Source organism: Microtus ochrogaster, chromosome 2 (genome assembly GCF_000317375.1).
Source record: "Microtus ochrogaster isolate Prairie Vole_2 chromosome 2, MicOch1.0, whole genome shotgun sequence".
In the NCBI taxonomy this organism is placed as follows: domain Eukaryota; kingdom Metazoa; phylum Chordata; class Mammalia; order Rodentia; family Cricetidae; genus Microtus; species Microtus ochrogaster.
Window position 1 is genome coordinate 45,922,685 of NC_022010.1, and position 14,792 is coordinate 45,937,476.

Below are 14,792 nucleotides of genomic sequence, written 5' to 3' on the forward strand. Positions count from 1 at the left end.
ATAAATTTGTTTACTCCCTGCGCTTTTCTTAGGTCAGAAAAATCAGGTCACGAACTCTCTCCTTTTTCTTTTGATGCAACCAGGGAGATGATCATGGGCTTTTAGCATGCTGCTCACCTGGTTTGGGGGTAGCGAAGGCCCCTTCTGTCCCTCTGACTACTGCTTATCATCTAATATCCTGGTGGTCTATCCATCAGCTCTGACTGGCATTACTGCCAGTATTACAGGCAGTATTATTTTGCTAGTTGTTAATCAAATTATGTTCTTTGTTCTCAGACTAATGTGATTACAGTTTCCCTACAGCAAGGAATGAAGTCCAGCCACAGCTAACCAAGACGTAGCTGAAATTTTCCTGAATGGCCTCCCACTTGACTCATTTATGGGCTAGTCTGAAATGCTGGAATAGGTGGAGACTTTTTAGAAACTTCTTAAAATTTAGTCCATTACAAATCACACATTTAGTCTGCTGTGTCAGAATCAAGGACACTACAAGAAAACTCACAAAAATAACTAGCCTGATTTCATAGGGGTTCACAAGAACTGAACCCACAACCAGGGAGCCTGCATGGGACTGACCTAGGCCCTCTACATATATGTACAGTTGTAGACCTTGGTCTTCTTGTGGGACTCCTAACAGTTGTAGCAGGGATTGTCTCTGACTCTTTTACTAGCTTTTGGGACCCTACTCCTTATACTGAGTCACCTTGACCAGCCTTAATACATGGGGAGGTGCTTAGTCTTAATGCAACTTGATATGCTATGTTTTGTTGATACTCATGGGAGACCTGCCCTTTCCTTCCCTAAACAGAAATGGAGGAAGAGTGGACTGGGAAGTAGGAACGGATGAGGGGACTGGGAGGTGAGGAGGGAGGGGAAGTTGCAGTTGGGATGGAAAACAGAGACATATATGTAAATATGTACACACACACACATATTAAAAAGAACCTATGAAAAGACAACAGAGCTTTGCCCATGTTCCTCAGGAAGGCCGGAGGCAGCGAAGGCAGCCAGAACTGCTTGCCCAGAGCCCCTTTCCTTGTTCTCATCTGCTCAGCTGGATTATCTCACACCCAATGCACTCTCTTATTTCACATCCCTACTGTTCCTGACCAGACCTTACAGTTTTAACACTAACATCCTTTGGACCCTAATGTTTGTCCCCTAATTGCATGGGTGTGGTGGATTGAAGCTGGCCTCAAACAGTCAAATCAGCAGCTTAAGACAATGATGGAAATGGAGACATAGCTTCCAGAATTCAGGTACTGTGCACTTGTTTACTTCGCTGTCTAAGAACTTGCCAAAAAAAAAAAGAAAGAAAAAAAACTCCACATAATTTTCTTGCTTTTTAAATACTCTTTTTATCTTTGTAATTTTAATGGTTTGTGCACATTGGGTGCAGTACCTGCAGACGCCAGAAGAGGGTTCTGATCCCCTGAAACTGATGTTACAGGGAGTTGTGCATCTATCAACCTGGGTACTAGGAATAGAATCAGGGTGTTCGACAGAGTGTACACGCTCTTGGTCACTGTCTCGCCCCAGCCTCTATTTCTTACTTAAATAGCTTTCTAACATAGCTGCCTACTGGATTCACTTTTCAAAGTTTAAAAAGTCAAAATGGACACTCCACGATCAACTAAACTGGACTGTTTAAAGCAAAAGCAGTTTTTGTAAAATTATGTGCATGCATGTGTATGTGTGTGGCTGTACACATGTGAGTGCTGGTGCCTGTGAGGCAGACGTGATTGTTGGGTCCCCTGGAGGTGGAGTTAGAGTTGTTCCTGTAAAATACATTCTTTCTTGTGAGCCTCCTCCCATGTGTGCTGTGAACCGAGCACAGGTCCCCTGGAAAAGCACTGCACACTCTTAACTGCTGAGCCATCTCTCCAGCCCCCAAAAGTTGTCTAGGAAATTACAATGTGCAATCTGGGCAGCGAACAACTTCATAAACTCAGCTAGCTCATAATGTAAGCAGTCATAATTAGCATTTTGAGTGACTACTTTATACTGGGCAATTCACATAATCATCACTATAACTCTGAAGTAGATATGTTAGTCATAGAATATCACAGGTGTGAAAAGTAGGGCTTGGACAGGCTGAGACAGAGCCGGCACTACTAACTTATCATTCTGTCTCCCGAGCTGAACACTTCATACACACCATAATACTCACCCTGGCCCAGCAATGGTTCCTGTAAAATACATTCTTTCTTTCATAGGGCAAAACAGGTCATTGATATGCAAAGAGTTCATCCCAGCATTCCTTAAAGATCACATAAATTCCTTCCATGGAAGTTGAGAATAAGTTTGTGAAAACTTTTAAAGATTTTGGGAAGTGACCATTACAGAGTAATACATCAATATTCTGAGATGACTATTTTGTCAAGCACTTAAGTCAGTCTACCTCCTTTTGAATAAATAAGCTTTAAGTTTTGGAATAGACATCTTGGGTACTTTCAGACTGAATCAGAAAAGGCAGAATCTAGGAAACAGGCAGGTAGCCTGGGGCATCGCTGGTGTTTACAAACATGACAAGCTAAAAGAATGAGAACAGAAGGCTGGTCAGCTGGGAAGAGTCCAGAAGCTGCAAGACAGGTGGGGTGAAGGCCACACCCTGTGCCACCAACACTGAGTCAGTAGATAAAAGGCGACCAATTATTCAGTAATGCAAACATCTTAAAAGTAAACACAAAGCAAATAGTCTCTATTTCATATTCCTAAACCTCTTCAATCATAAAGTAATGTTAGATCTTGTTTTATATAAGTTTGTTGAAAGTATATAAATATTTGTATCTCAGAAAAATCTATTAATTCACTGAACAGCAAAAAGTCTGATACCGAGGTTAGTTGCTATGGTAACTTCTCTAAGGTAAATAAGCCATTGTTATTCTTTATGGAATGTGTGATTTTTCACCATTCATCATCACATAATGAACGCACAGGACACTGGCACTTAACTGAAATTGACCCAAGGAAAAAGTCCTCTCATTAGAACACATGAACAAAGAGAAAAGAATTTCTACGCATAAATAGATCCCCCTTGCTTCACTCCTTTTCTGAATCATTATTCCCTTACGAAAGCTGAAAGGAGGACAAAAGGCCCCACCCACGTGTCAGGTCAGAGCTGTATCCTGCCTGTAAAATACCAGTCTGTACCTTCAGAGCTAATTAGCTAAGAAGCTCCAAAAAGAAGCTTTGCAACCCAAAAATTTAAAGAAGTTTGCATTTGAATTTTAAGTTTACATGAAGATTAAGCATTGAAATGCCCTCATAATAAAATGGATGTATAAGTTTTAAGGGGTGTGTGTGTGTGTGTGTGAGAGAGAGAGAGAGAGAGAGAGAGAGAGAGAGAGATAAATTGAGTATGGGAATTCCTGTGCTGACACTCAGGGAGATAGGGGACAATTTCTGGAAGTCAGATCTTTTCTTACATCATGGGTTCCAGGGATTGAACTCGGGTCATGAGACTGGTACATGCAAGAGCTTTAACCTGCTGAGTGTTCTGGCTAGCCCCTGACAGATACAAATTTTAACAGTACTAGCATGAAATTTGGTGTTGGTATGAAAACACTCCAATTTGGTTATAGTCAGGTCATTCTTCTGTCACATGACTTAAATGAGTTCACCTGTGATGAGTTCCTAACCACAAATATACCAAAATTGACACTAATTATCATATGAATAGATAGCACACAGGGAGGGATACCTGAAAAAAAGATTCTAGAATTATTCTCCATCTTCTATTATAAAAATTTCAGTGTTTTCATGATTATCCTTAAATTTGGCTGAAAGAAACACAGCAGATATTTACCCATACCATTTAATTATTAGAGCTGTAAAATTATCTTTAAAGTGAACTTTTTAAGTTACTGCAAAATGTTCCAGAAAACCAGGAATTAATAATACCTGAAGGTTGCTTTGAAAAGACTGCATGGAAAGATTACTAGGATTTACCTTAGATTGGTCAAAATTGCTATCAGCAATTTCATATAGTTCAATTGGGAAGGAAAAACTGCTACCATATCCTTTGACCTAGCAAGCCCTATTGCATAGACAAAAAGCTGCTGCAGAACAGGATGTTCTCAACTCTGCCACATGCATAACATGATCAACATACAGAGGAAAGGCACCGGCTCTCCACACTCAAAGGTGCTTCTGGTGAGCAGGAACTGAGTCCAATCCTGACTTCATTGCCACAATGCATGTTAAAGCCACAGAGAACTGGGGGTGAGAGGCCGGAAGAGTCTGAAATAACATCTTCACACAAAAAGCAGCGGCCAAAGGTTTCCAAATGGTACCCCCAAATGTCTTTGTTCACTTTTATCATGTCTACTTCCTACAGAAGTTGTTGAAGGCAAACATCAAGAATGGTTTGGGAACGGTGACAGCAAGACTGGAATCCCAGCTAACCTGGTGCCTGAAGTGAAAAGAACTGCAAGTTCAGGATCGAACAACTTAATGACACTATCTTAAAAATAAAAACAAATTAGTATGTATGATGTTGAACATCTATTTATCATCTAGCAGTTGCCAAGCAGAGGAAGTAGGGTCAGGAGTTCAAAGTCAGGCTTGACTAAACAGTGGACTCAAGGCCAGGTTGGCTTATGTAAGACTCTTATTCCGAAAAATCAAAAACAAACCAGGTTGTGAATGTAGTTCCATGCTAGCTCCCCCAGGATACTCAGGCCTTGAGTTTATTGCCCAATACCAAAACTAAAAGAGTAGGTAGAAACTCCAGTGACCAGCTACGTCAGAAGAAACTAATCAAAGTAAATAATGCTGACTTTGTTATAAGACAGAAGCTGACATTTTATCAATGCACAACACAAAGATAAAGGGAACACTGGTAGCTCAGTGGCTGAAGTTTCTCCTCCTAGAACACAAAAATCCAGTCATCAAATGACTGCTTAGGAAAAACTAACCACATCAAATATAATATGAAGAGATCCCAGACCTAGTTCAGAACATGTTTCATTGAAGACACTTGGTTTTCTAATGAGGAAAGGGCTTTTTTATCCAGTTTCCGCAACAGACTGCAGTGTTTGACTGAAGAGCATCTCCTATAGGCTCACATCTCTGAGCACTGGTCCCCGCAGCTGTCTGGAAAGGTAACTAACCTTCAGGAGCTGGTGCCTGCTGGAGCGGGCTTTGGGTTACAGCCTTACCTTTCAGTGCATTCTCCCTCTGCGTTTCCTGTCTGCAGCCGAAGGAGTGACTTCTCAGCCTCCTGCTCCAGTAGTCTTCTGCCATTATGGACTCTGCCTCTAAACTGTAAGCCAAAATATACTTTCTGCCCTAAAATTCTTCGGTCATGGTCAACAAAAAGTAGCTAATATACAAACTCAAACACATGTATAATTTATCTCCTACAGTCATCCCCATTTTTAAGCCCAACGTGCTGAGACCTAAAGCAATTTACACACTCTACACGATTTTCTTATTTTTTATTTTTTAAAAAAAAGACAGATTTAGGATTTGGTAAGAAATTACTGAGTTACATTTTTTTTTAAATCTGTGAAATGCTACAATAATGGAGTAAATAAATAAGATTTTTAAAGTTCAATGTTTACAGACATATTATAAAAAATGACTGAATCAGAAGACATTAGATAGTGTTGGTACACACCAGGAAGGAATTTGGGCAAGGAAAGGCACATCATTCCACCACAAGAAATAAAGACCACAGTTGGAAGTTAGTGGGTAGCCAGAGCTTTAGGTCTTGTGGTGGTGGAACCCCCAGCTCTGGGGGTCCCTATTGGTAGGACCTCCCATATAGTACTTAGCTGAAAAAAGCAGTTGGGGAATGACTGTGATTCTTCTCTGTTAAAAAGAAAGTTCTCTTTAATAAGCCTGGTGTGTGGAGGGGAAGCAGCAAAAATTGACAATGGTTTGGTGACACTGAAATCTTAATGAATTTCAGATTTTTTTTTAAAAAAAGTATAATGTAGCAAGATTAAACAGCTTTTTTCATTGAATTGAAATTTTGCAGTTAAAAGCTACAATTTCAAGTAAACATCATTTTTCACTTTTTTTTCTTGTAGACAATCACAGTATAAACAGCTGCCATATTTTATCTCAGATGAAGCAATGTACCAAAATTTCAGGACAAGGATGCTAAAAATAATTTCCCAATTTTATGTTCACGCATCTTTCGGAACACTGGTTCTGCTAGCTGACTGGTATCAACAACAGGAAAGTAAACATGAAGTTTCGACAGTGATAACAGATCTCACAGAGAAATTAGTTCCTAGTCAACACAGTTCCTACACTACTGAACTTAGCAGACATCAGCAGGCCCTGTGCTAGGTCTGTTTTCCATTGCCAATGTTCCTTCACAAAGCTGGGTGGCATCTCCACAGTTCTGTCTGAACAGTCTGATAAAAAGACTGAATCACTCAAAGGAAGCCACACATATTTTAAGTGGTATTTACTGTGCATTTAGTGGCACTGTGTATAAACAAAAGGGACTTTTAGGATAAAATGGCATATCCACAAAAATAAAATTTAAAGACAATTGAGAGGACGGCAAGGGAAAACTTCAATAGTAAAAAAATTATTAAAAATCATCAAGCAGGCTGCGTCCCATTCATGCCACGCGATAGGCCTTCATTAAGGTGTACTCTTTCCGGTTGGTGTGCGCAGCCCAGATGAAGAGAGCAGATGCCATGAACTGTAAGGGAGCCGAGACGCAGGCCAGGCAGAAGGACCATCCAAATTCTCCGGATACATTCTCAGGCAGCCCTAGTTTCTGGTGGAGTAGTTCAATGCCAGCAACATAACAACTCACAGTGCCCAGTGTACACAAACCTTAGGAAGAAAGTGAGAAATCAGAACGTGGCTGCACAACAGCACAGAAGCAAGCGGCTCAAAGGTGTGACAATACAATGAATGTTCACAAGTTACAATTCCAATCCCTAAGAAGACAGAAGAATCCAAAGAACTGACTAACCCACCTGCAAGGAGATGGAGGATGCCCGTGGCAATGGTGGGATACAGGCTGCGGCAGATACAGGCACAAAGTCCAATCAGAGCCCCGAAGCACATCAAACCCAAGCTAACGAATGGTAAAAGAAACTGGCAACGCCAAAGATCTAGTTTTAAAAAGGATAAAAAATTATTTCAGACCATTTTTCTACAATGGCAATTTTTTTTATATCCTAAGGGATTAACTAGAGCTTTTCTTGGAGGGTGAAAAATGAGTATTTTAATATCAAAGCCTTATTATTCAAAAGGACTCCATTTTTTTCCTGAAAACAAATAAAGAGCCACTAAGGCAGTTAAAATACCATGCAATGTTTGCTATTCACATGCTTGAGTTAATCGTCCCAAAAGCCTACACTATTGGGTGCTACTACTATTTGGGGTTTTTTGTAACTGAAGGAACTAAAACCAGAGGCATTAGTAACTTATACAAATGAAGAACAGTGAAGAACCAAGATTTAAGTACGGTAAAACATCATTTCCTTCTATAGACAGATAGAATGAAAGTGTTTGCATGACCAAAGGCAGGTGATAGCAAGAAAATAAACGGTGATCACAAAAGAGGACACAGTGGACACAGTGTATCAGGCTTAGTTTAGATATAAATCCCATAAATTCTCCTTTGTATTTATTTTGTTTTCTAGAACAGCATACAAGTCTTTATTTGTAAATATTATGCCTTCCCTTAAAACTCTGCTCCCAAATATAGTCCTTTCTCTCATTCTCACTGCAAGGTTGAATAACTTCAAGGATTCCTTTGAAAACACCATCCTGAACATTGTAGCTCAAGTCTGAAGATGCCGTCTGATTGGCAGTCTAACCATGGAGGGACAGAACGCGTGTGATACCGTTTGGTTTCCCATCTACTCTTTGGCTACTACTAGGATTGGAAGGGTCTTGTCAACATGCCTGATACCGAGCCCTTGAGTGCTTGGCCAACTTCTACAGGTATGCTCATGTGAGCTCAGGCAATGGGAGCTGACATGTCAAATACTCAAGTTTATTCTGTAAGCCTAATAAATTTCCCCTAATAAAGTTCCCACTAAAACCATCTTTTGGAAATCAAGACTCACCCTCCATTCTATTAGCTCCCTCGACTGCAAGTTAATTGAAGTTTACTAAGTATGTTTCTGACCTCCAAATAATATTAGCCACAGAACAGAGCTTACTGGATGCTGCTGGGGAAGTTACTTAATGCTGATGCTGTGCACTAACATTCTAGAAACAGAGTTCAATCAAACACATATTCTTCCAACTGTCCTGCTAAGAGCCAAGTACTCACAGGTCCGAAGCAAATCAATTCCACTATTGTGGTTCCCAGGATCAACATATTTCTCCATGAACTGTTCATTTAGTGTAAAACTCATGCATTTTGTAACCACGTCAAATGACTCTGGAAAAAAACAATGACTGCAGGTTATTTTCATAAAAAACATGCCATAATAATCTCTTTCGGTAATTATCTTTTGAAGTCAAAGGTGATGCAGAAGACATTCCCCAGGACATACATAATCTCTGGCCCCCAGTGACACATAGGTCACTCTGTTGCCATCTCTGAGTCTCACTGATTTAGACACAAGGAAAAAAAAGCTAACAGTTAGAAGGTATGTTAGTAACGAAGAAGGTATATTAAAAGACTGGGAAATATGGACAAGAACACAAATTCTGAAGAATTCTGATCTTCACCCCTAAACTTACTATCCCAGCCATCGTCCTCAGAGGTGACACATGTCAACTTCTCTAGGTTCTCTTGTCCATATACATCACAACAGAAAATCCTTAAAATAGCTCTTTCTTCGGAATATATGCAAGATCCTGCTACAACCCAAGTTGCTATGTTGGTCTGACTTACAATGATCTCTCACTTGCATTACAACAGCCTACTAACTGATCCAGAGCTGACAGCCCTGCATGGGGTTCCTGTGTACAGACATCACCCAGAGTGAACAGGACAGGTCTCTCCTCTGTTCAATGTCCTTCCTCTCAATGCCCCTCTAGTCTGCAAGGTGTTCAGAAAACCTAGTGTCCTGCATGAACTGTCCCGCTCCCACCTTCCCAGCATATGCTTCCGTGTTCTATAAGTAGAACTGGAGGTTTAACAATAAACCTGTGCTCCCTTGCTTTGCATGTTACTTCTATTTTGCATAAATGGTATAAGACCATCTTTTTAGTATATGGTAACTCAAGTGTATTCTGTTAGATATGATTGTTGCATGGAGGGGCCCACTTGTTCTTTCAGGCCGTCCAGCTAGCTTAGCCCCAAAATAACCACACAGAAACTGTATTAATTAAATTACTGTTTGTCCCATTAGCTGTAGCCTCTTATTGGCTAACTCTCACATCTTGATTTAACCCATTTCTATTAATCTGTGTATGGTCATGTGGCAGTGGCTCACCGGGAAAGATTTAGCATGTCTGACTCTGACGGCTCCATGGCAGTTCTCCCAGCTCTGTCCTTCTTTCTCCCCGCATTCAGTTCTGTCTTCCCTGCCTACCTAAGTTCTGACCTATCAACAGGCCCAAAGCAGTTTCTTTATTAACCAATAAAAGCAACACAAAGACAGAAGGACCTCCTACACCATATGAATACAATACTTTCCCAGTACAAGGTCAAAGAAGTAAACATAAACAAAAATAAACTGTAAAATGTTTTTATGAAGAATGCTAAGATTTCTAATTTAATACCTGCCAATTAAAATAGTTGTGTTAATAAGAATATTGAAGAAGATGGACAATGGTAGTGCACACCTTTAATAGCAGCACTTGGGAGGCAGAGGCAGGTGGATCTCTGTGAGTTCAAGGTCAGCCTGGTCTACAAGACCTAGTTCCAGGACAGGCTCCAAAGCTACAGAGAAACCTTGTCTAGAAAATAAAAATAAATTTATATTTTATATATATATATATATATATATATATATATATATATATATACAGATTTAAAAGCAGAGTTGATCAAATTATGTTCTCTAAAATACAAGGCAAATGATAGAAACCTACTATATGTAGCTAATCATTGGTTTGGAGCTTGTTTGGCTTTTCGAGACAGGATTTCCCTGTGTTGTCCTGGCTATCTCAGATCTTGTTCTATAGACCAGAGGATGGCCTCAAACTCAGAGATCTGCCTGCCTTTGTCTCCAAGATGCTGAGATTAAAGGCGTGCACCACCACCGCCTGGCTAACACAGCTAATTGTAAGAAGACAATCAACTCTAATTTGTTGACTTGATTTTGAATACCACTTTGTCCACAAATTATCAAATACTTAAAATCTTCAAACTCACAACATGTGAAATGAATAACAAATTTCCTAACTAGTAAGTATGAGGGTTCAAGTAGCTTTCCCAAAATTAAGAAGTTACTGTTCCAACTGGTATCAGTGGGGACAATGGGAACGCACAGAAGCTGAGGAGAGAAAATGGCGGGAGGAAGACAAACACAGATTTCTCAAGGCACAGCCCTGTTTATGCATCACCGAGTAATGATTATGAAATCATAAAGGAACGAGAAATGGAAATGAAGAGTACCTGTCCTTTCTGGTGGAGCATACCAGTATGTGTTTTTGGGTACCGTGATACACCGTCTCCACAGTCCCATCGTGCCGTTATATCGGAACAGGGCATCATTGTAAGTCTTTTCATCTGCCTCATCACCAAGGAAGTCATCCCAGGCTACTTTATTCGAGTCACTTGAATTTTCTTGAATCGGACTTCGATATTCATACCAGAAGTCTGTGCCTATGGAGGCTGCCATGTAGATGGTGGAAATTAGGCTAAGCACACAAGCAATCACAAATGCTGTAGCAAAACGGTTATCCATTCTGGCATTCAGACTGCTCTGTTTAAGTCGAAGAAAGAAGGAAAGTTAGACCTCAAGAACAAATAAGAAGATAACTTTTTAAAACATCTCAAACCACCCTATTTCCCATCCCTTCTTTTTTGTAAGGCAATGCATTTATCATTTTAAAAATTTACAAACAAAAAAGGCAAATGTTCAACTTAAAACAAAACTCATTCTCATGAAAGTACTTATTGAATGCTCACATACCCAGGATGCTACGGAGACAGAAGTCTTGGTCTCTAGTCTATCACCTGCATACTAAAACAGACAACACTGAAATGGACATACACATTACAGATACAAACAACAGACATGCCCGTGGCCAGCAGTGTAGCGTGCACACATTAACTGCAGGTTGAATTTTTATAGACGCTACAAAATGTTAAGTGCTTAGGGTCTGGGTGAGAAAAAGACGGAAGAAAAGGAAACTAGGACCCATCTGCTCTTTGGTGGGAAGGCTTCCAAAATAAGGGCAGGAGTGTGGAGTTGTTTGAAAATCAGAGATGAAGGTGTTAACCCGAAGGGAAAGTTTGTTTTAAGTGTATGTCATAGCAAAGAGACCAATAACATCGTTAGGTATCAATCTCCCACAATCCAATTAAAGCTAAGCCAAGCTTCCTGACACAGCTTCTTACTCTCTCTCCCCATCCCTTACATTTCTAAACTCCTAAACTGCAATCCTCCTCCCTAAATCCTAAAGTATAGCACGTATCCATAAAAACTAAACGATCCCTACTCGCAAATAGAAAGGTGAGTTCGGCAAAATCTGAACACTCCCTAGGCGTGGACAGGGCTCCACGGCAGGAGTAAATGGCCGCGGTAAAACGACTCAAGGCGGATCACGCTGAGTCAAACCCTGCCAAGTGTATGTACACCGTGACCGCACCGAACCCCTCGCAGAAGCACCCGACAACAGGCTCACAAACTGGAGAACAGAGTTTGGGAAATGAAAGTGACTCCGGAAAGACAGGGAGACTGCAATAGTCAACAATAATAACTCAGTAACTGCGGTTTATGATTTGATTTTCAAAAATCCCGTCCATCCTGGTGCTCTCAGATGACCTTAAAGGCCGGGTTCTGGAAGCTGCGCCTACCGCGGTCACCCTGGGCCTGTGGTACAGCAGGGCCTGGCATAGGCAGGCTGAGGCTGGCTGTGCTGGGCTGGGCGGGTGCCCTGGGTACCCGAGCGCAGCCAGCCCCAGCGCCCTCGGCCCAGAGACCCGCCCCGCCAGCCCGCCGCTCCAGCCTCCCGGCCGGGCAGCGCCGGCGAAGGCCCTCTCTCCATGCCGCGACCCGTGCTGGCCCGCGACCCCGCGCACTCACCGCCCATCCTCTCACTCCACCGGCTTCGCCCTCCAGCTCCGACCACAGCACCCTACTCTCCCCGCGCCTCCTCTGACGCACTTCCCTGCAGAGCCCGCCCCCTCCATAACTCCCGCGCCTCCGCCTCCGCCTCCACCCAAGGCCGGGCCAAGGCGAGCCTGGGCCGTGGGGTCTTGTGGGAGTTGTAGGAAGACCGGAGGAAAAGCTGCTAGAGGCGGCGGAGAGCATGCCTGGTGCCGCGCGGGGCGTTGTGGGCAATGTAGTTCTTTCCGAAGGCGGAGAGCAACGCGAAGCAGAGGTCCTGACTGAGCGATTGTTACGCCTCAGAAAAGGAGGGACCAAGCTCCAAAAAGTGAAGGGGGAGGGTCTTTGATCACCCATAGTCAAAGACTGTGATTGACGTGACTCAGGTCTAACTTACGGTCTTGTGCTTTCCCTACCGTAACACCGTACCTCTAAATATTACTACTACTGAGTAGATGAACATTAATAGCACTTTTCCTCAAATATCGACACCCCCCTCCCCATTTCTGACATACTCCCTTCCATTTGAGCAAAGAATTCTTATGTTTTGTTTAAATCCTACTAAAGATGTAACCCATCATATAATAACTATGCTAACGATGTAATCTTTTAGGATATAATTATGTTATTTGAAGAAATCCGTCATTTGTTCTCTACTACGGTAAAGTTTTATTTTTAAGCAAGTTTCAATTGATTTCTTTTAAATTTGTAAATCCTGACGATACTAGATGTCAAAAACGTGACTTTAAAGTGTGAATTTAATATGAAATGGAGTTGGGAGAACATTTCCAGCAGAAAAGTCACGGGCAGCCTCAGAGACAGTAGACTGGGCTGCATGGAAGCAATGGGGTGATTCTACGCCCGCAAATATTTCTCAGCAGGTAGTAGAAACTTTTTCTTTTTTAGTTACAAAGGAAAACATTTGTCTTTGGCTCATGGTTCTGGCTCACCATCATGGGCTGTGTCTGGAAACGGACTTTTGGCTGGCAAATGGATTTCTTGAGGAGCACATCATCACATGGAGAGGTGTGATACTTGCTTTAGTGTTTGTAGAGTAGGTAACATGATGTTTATAACCAGAGCCTACCTCAAAGAAGCAAGATGTTAACCAAACACACCATCACATGCAAATGATATGACTAGGCTTTCATGTACAACATCAGATCAAAAAGCAAAATTGAGAGCTTGATGGGTGTGCACAAGTGAATAGTGACTGTAACGATCAGACTTGTGAATGCATGTATGTGCCAGCCATTTTCACCCAGTGGCCTTCATTAGAAGGCTTCTTCCTGGAGGAACATGCTCAACCGGTGCTGGTAAAAGGAACATTTCAAGAAGAAAAGAAAATGCAGCCTAAGTTTATAGACAGAGAAACTGAGGCCCATGAAGATTAAACAACTAGGGCAAATGTGAACTCTGAGGTAAATAAACTAATTTTATGACTTTGGACAATTTACTTAATAATCTTTAAGATAGGACTGTCTTTTTTTTCAACATATGGATTTTTGAAAATAGCATCTATCCTATGAGATTATCATGAAGCTTAGATAAGAAAATATACAAAATATCAGGCAATGGATGTTGTGGAATATTAGTTGAAGATGTGTTACATTTGTTTATCCTGTGGAATCCTTGTTAAATGATGCAAAGATGTGTTGCATTCTTCTATGTTGCATTTGTTTAACTTTGTGAAGCTGTGTTACTTTGCCTGCCTAAAACACCTGATTGGTCTAATAAATAGCTGAATAGCCAACAGCTAGGCAGTAGAAGGATAAGCAGGGCTGCCAGGCAGAGAGAATAAGTAGGAGAAGGAAGAAGAGGGAGTGTTGCTGGGTCCTAAGGGCTCCCACGGGGGAGGGGATGAGAAGGGGTGGCATCAACAGCATAGACTTAGGGAATCATGTAAAAGGCAAACAGCAGACTTGTTTATTCGGCATTGGGGAGTGAAAAGTTTTTGTGCCCCAATAAGCCTCTCCAAATCAGACCAAATCAAACCGAATTAGAAAAAACCCAGGTTTAATGGATACCAATGTTCCCTGGTAGCCCTCCAGTCTCCCAGAGAGGAGATAGGAAGGAAGACCAGAAAACCACGTGTTTGTTCTCTGGGATACAATTTAAATACCCTGTGGGAGTGGTCCTGAGCATCTCTGGAGAGGGGTCATCATTTGGCAGGTTTTCTCAGGGGTGGAGTCAAGACCAAACATTCCAGAATCTTTGGATATATGGATGCCAGAGGCTGGAGTGACACTTCCACTGTAAAAAAGGTAGAACCTTATAGACCCTCCTGCCAACACCCAGCCTGCATTCCAATCTGTTGGCTAGGCACAATCAGGATCTCTGACAGTATCTGTTGCTAGGCCCTCAGGCAGACTACAGGTTAGCTCGTCTCTCAGCCTTGTGGGCTTTATCTTCCTACAGGCAAGGAGTGAGAAAAAGAGGAAAGGAGAATGGCTGAGGCCAGCGACACAGCCACACAGCTACACAGCCAAACACAAAATAAGAAGGAAAGAAAAAAAAATACAGAAACAGAGAAAGGTAAAAGCCCAGAAGCAAAAGGTAGATGGGATACTTAGTTAAGAAAAGCTGGCAATAATCCCAGCACTCAGGAGGCATAGGTAGGCAGGTCTCTAT

General features: G+C 41.7%; 1 protein-coding gene across 3 annotated transcripts; it reads right to left on the reverse strand.

The window, feature by feature from the left end:
• Window positions 1-5,424: 5,424 nt before the first annotated feature.
• On the reverse strand, window positions 5,425-12,225 carry Cldnd1 (claudin domain containing 1). 3 transcript variants are annotated; one of them, XM_005344932.2, is made up of 6 exons: window positions 12,138-12,225; window positions 11,022-11,072; window positions 10,502-10,811; window positions 8,261-8,371; window positions 6,951-7,088; window positions 5,425-6,804 (listed from the first exon to the last, which is right to left on the reverse strand). In XM_005344932.2, exons 3-6 carry the CDS (start codon window positions 10,791-10,793, stop codon window positions 6,584-6,586), a joined length of 762 nt encoding a protein of 253 aa, XP_005344989.1. In that variant the 5' UTR covers window positions 10,794-10,811; window positions 11,022-11,072; window positions 12,138-12,225; the 3' UTR covers window positions 5,425-6,583. The 3 variants fall into 3 exon arrangements, with proteins under 3 accessions (XP_005344989.1, XP_005344987.1, XP_005344988.1); XM_005344930.2 differs by having other exon boundaries at window positions 11,022-11,065; window positions 12,138-12,203; XM_005344931.2 differs by lacking the exon at window positions 11,022-11,072 and having other exon boundaries at window positions 12,138-12,206.
• Window positions 12,226-14,792: the final 2,567 nt, after the last annotated feature.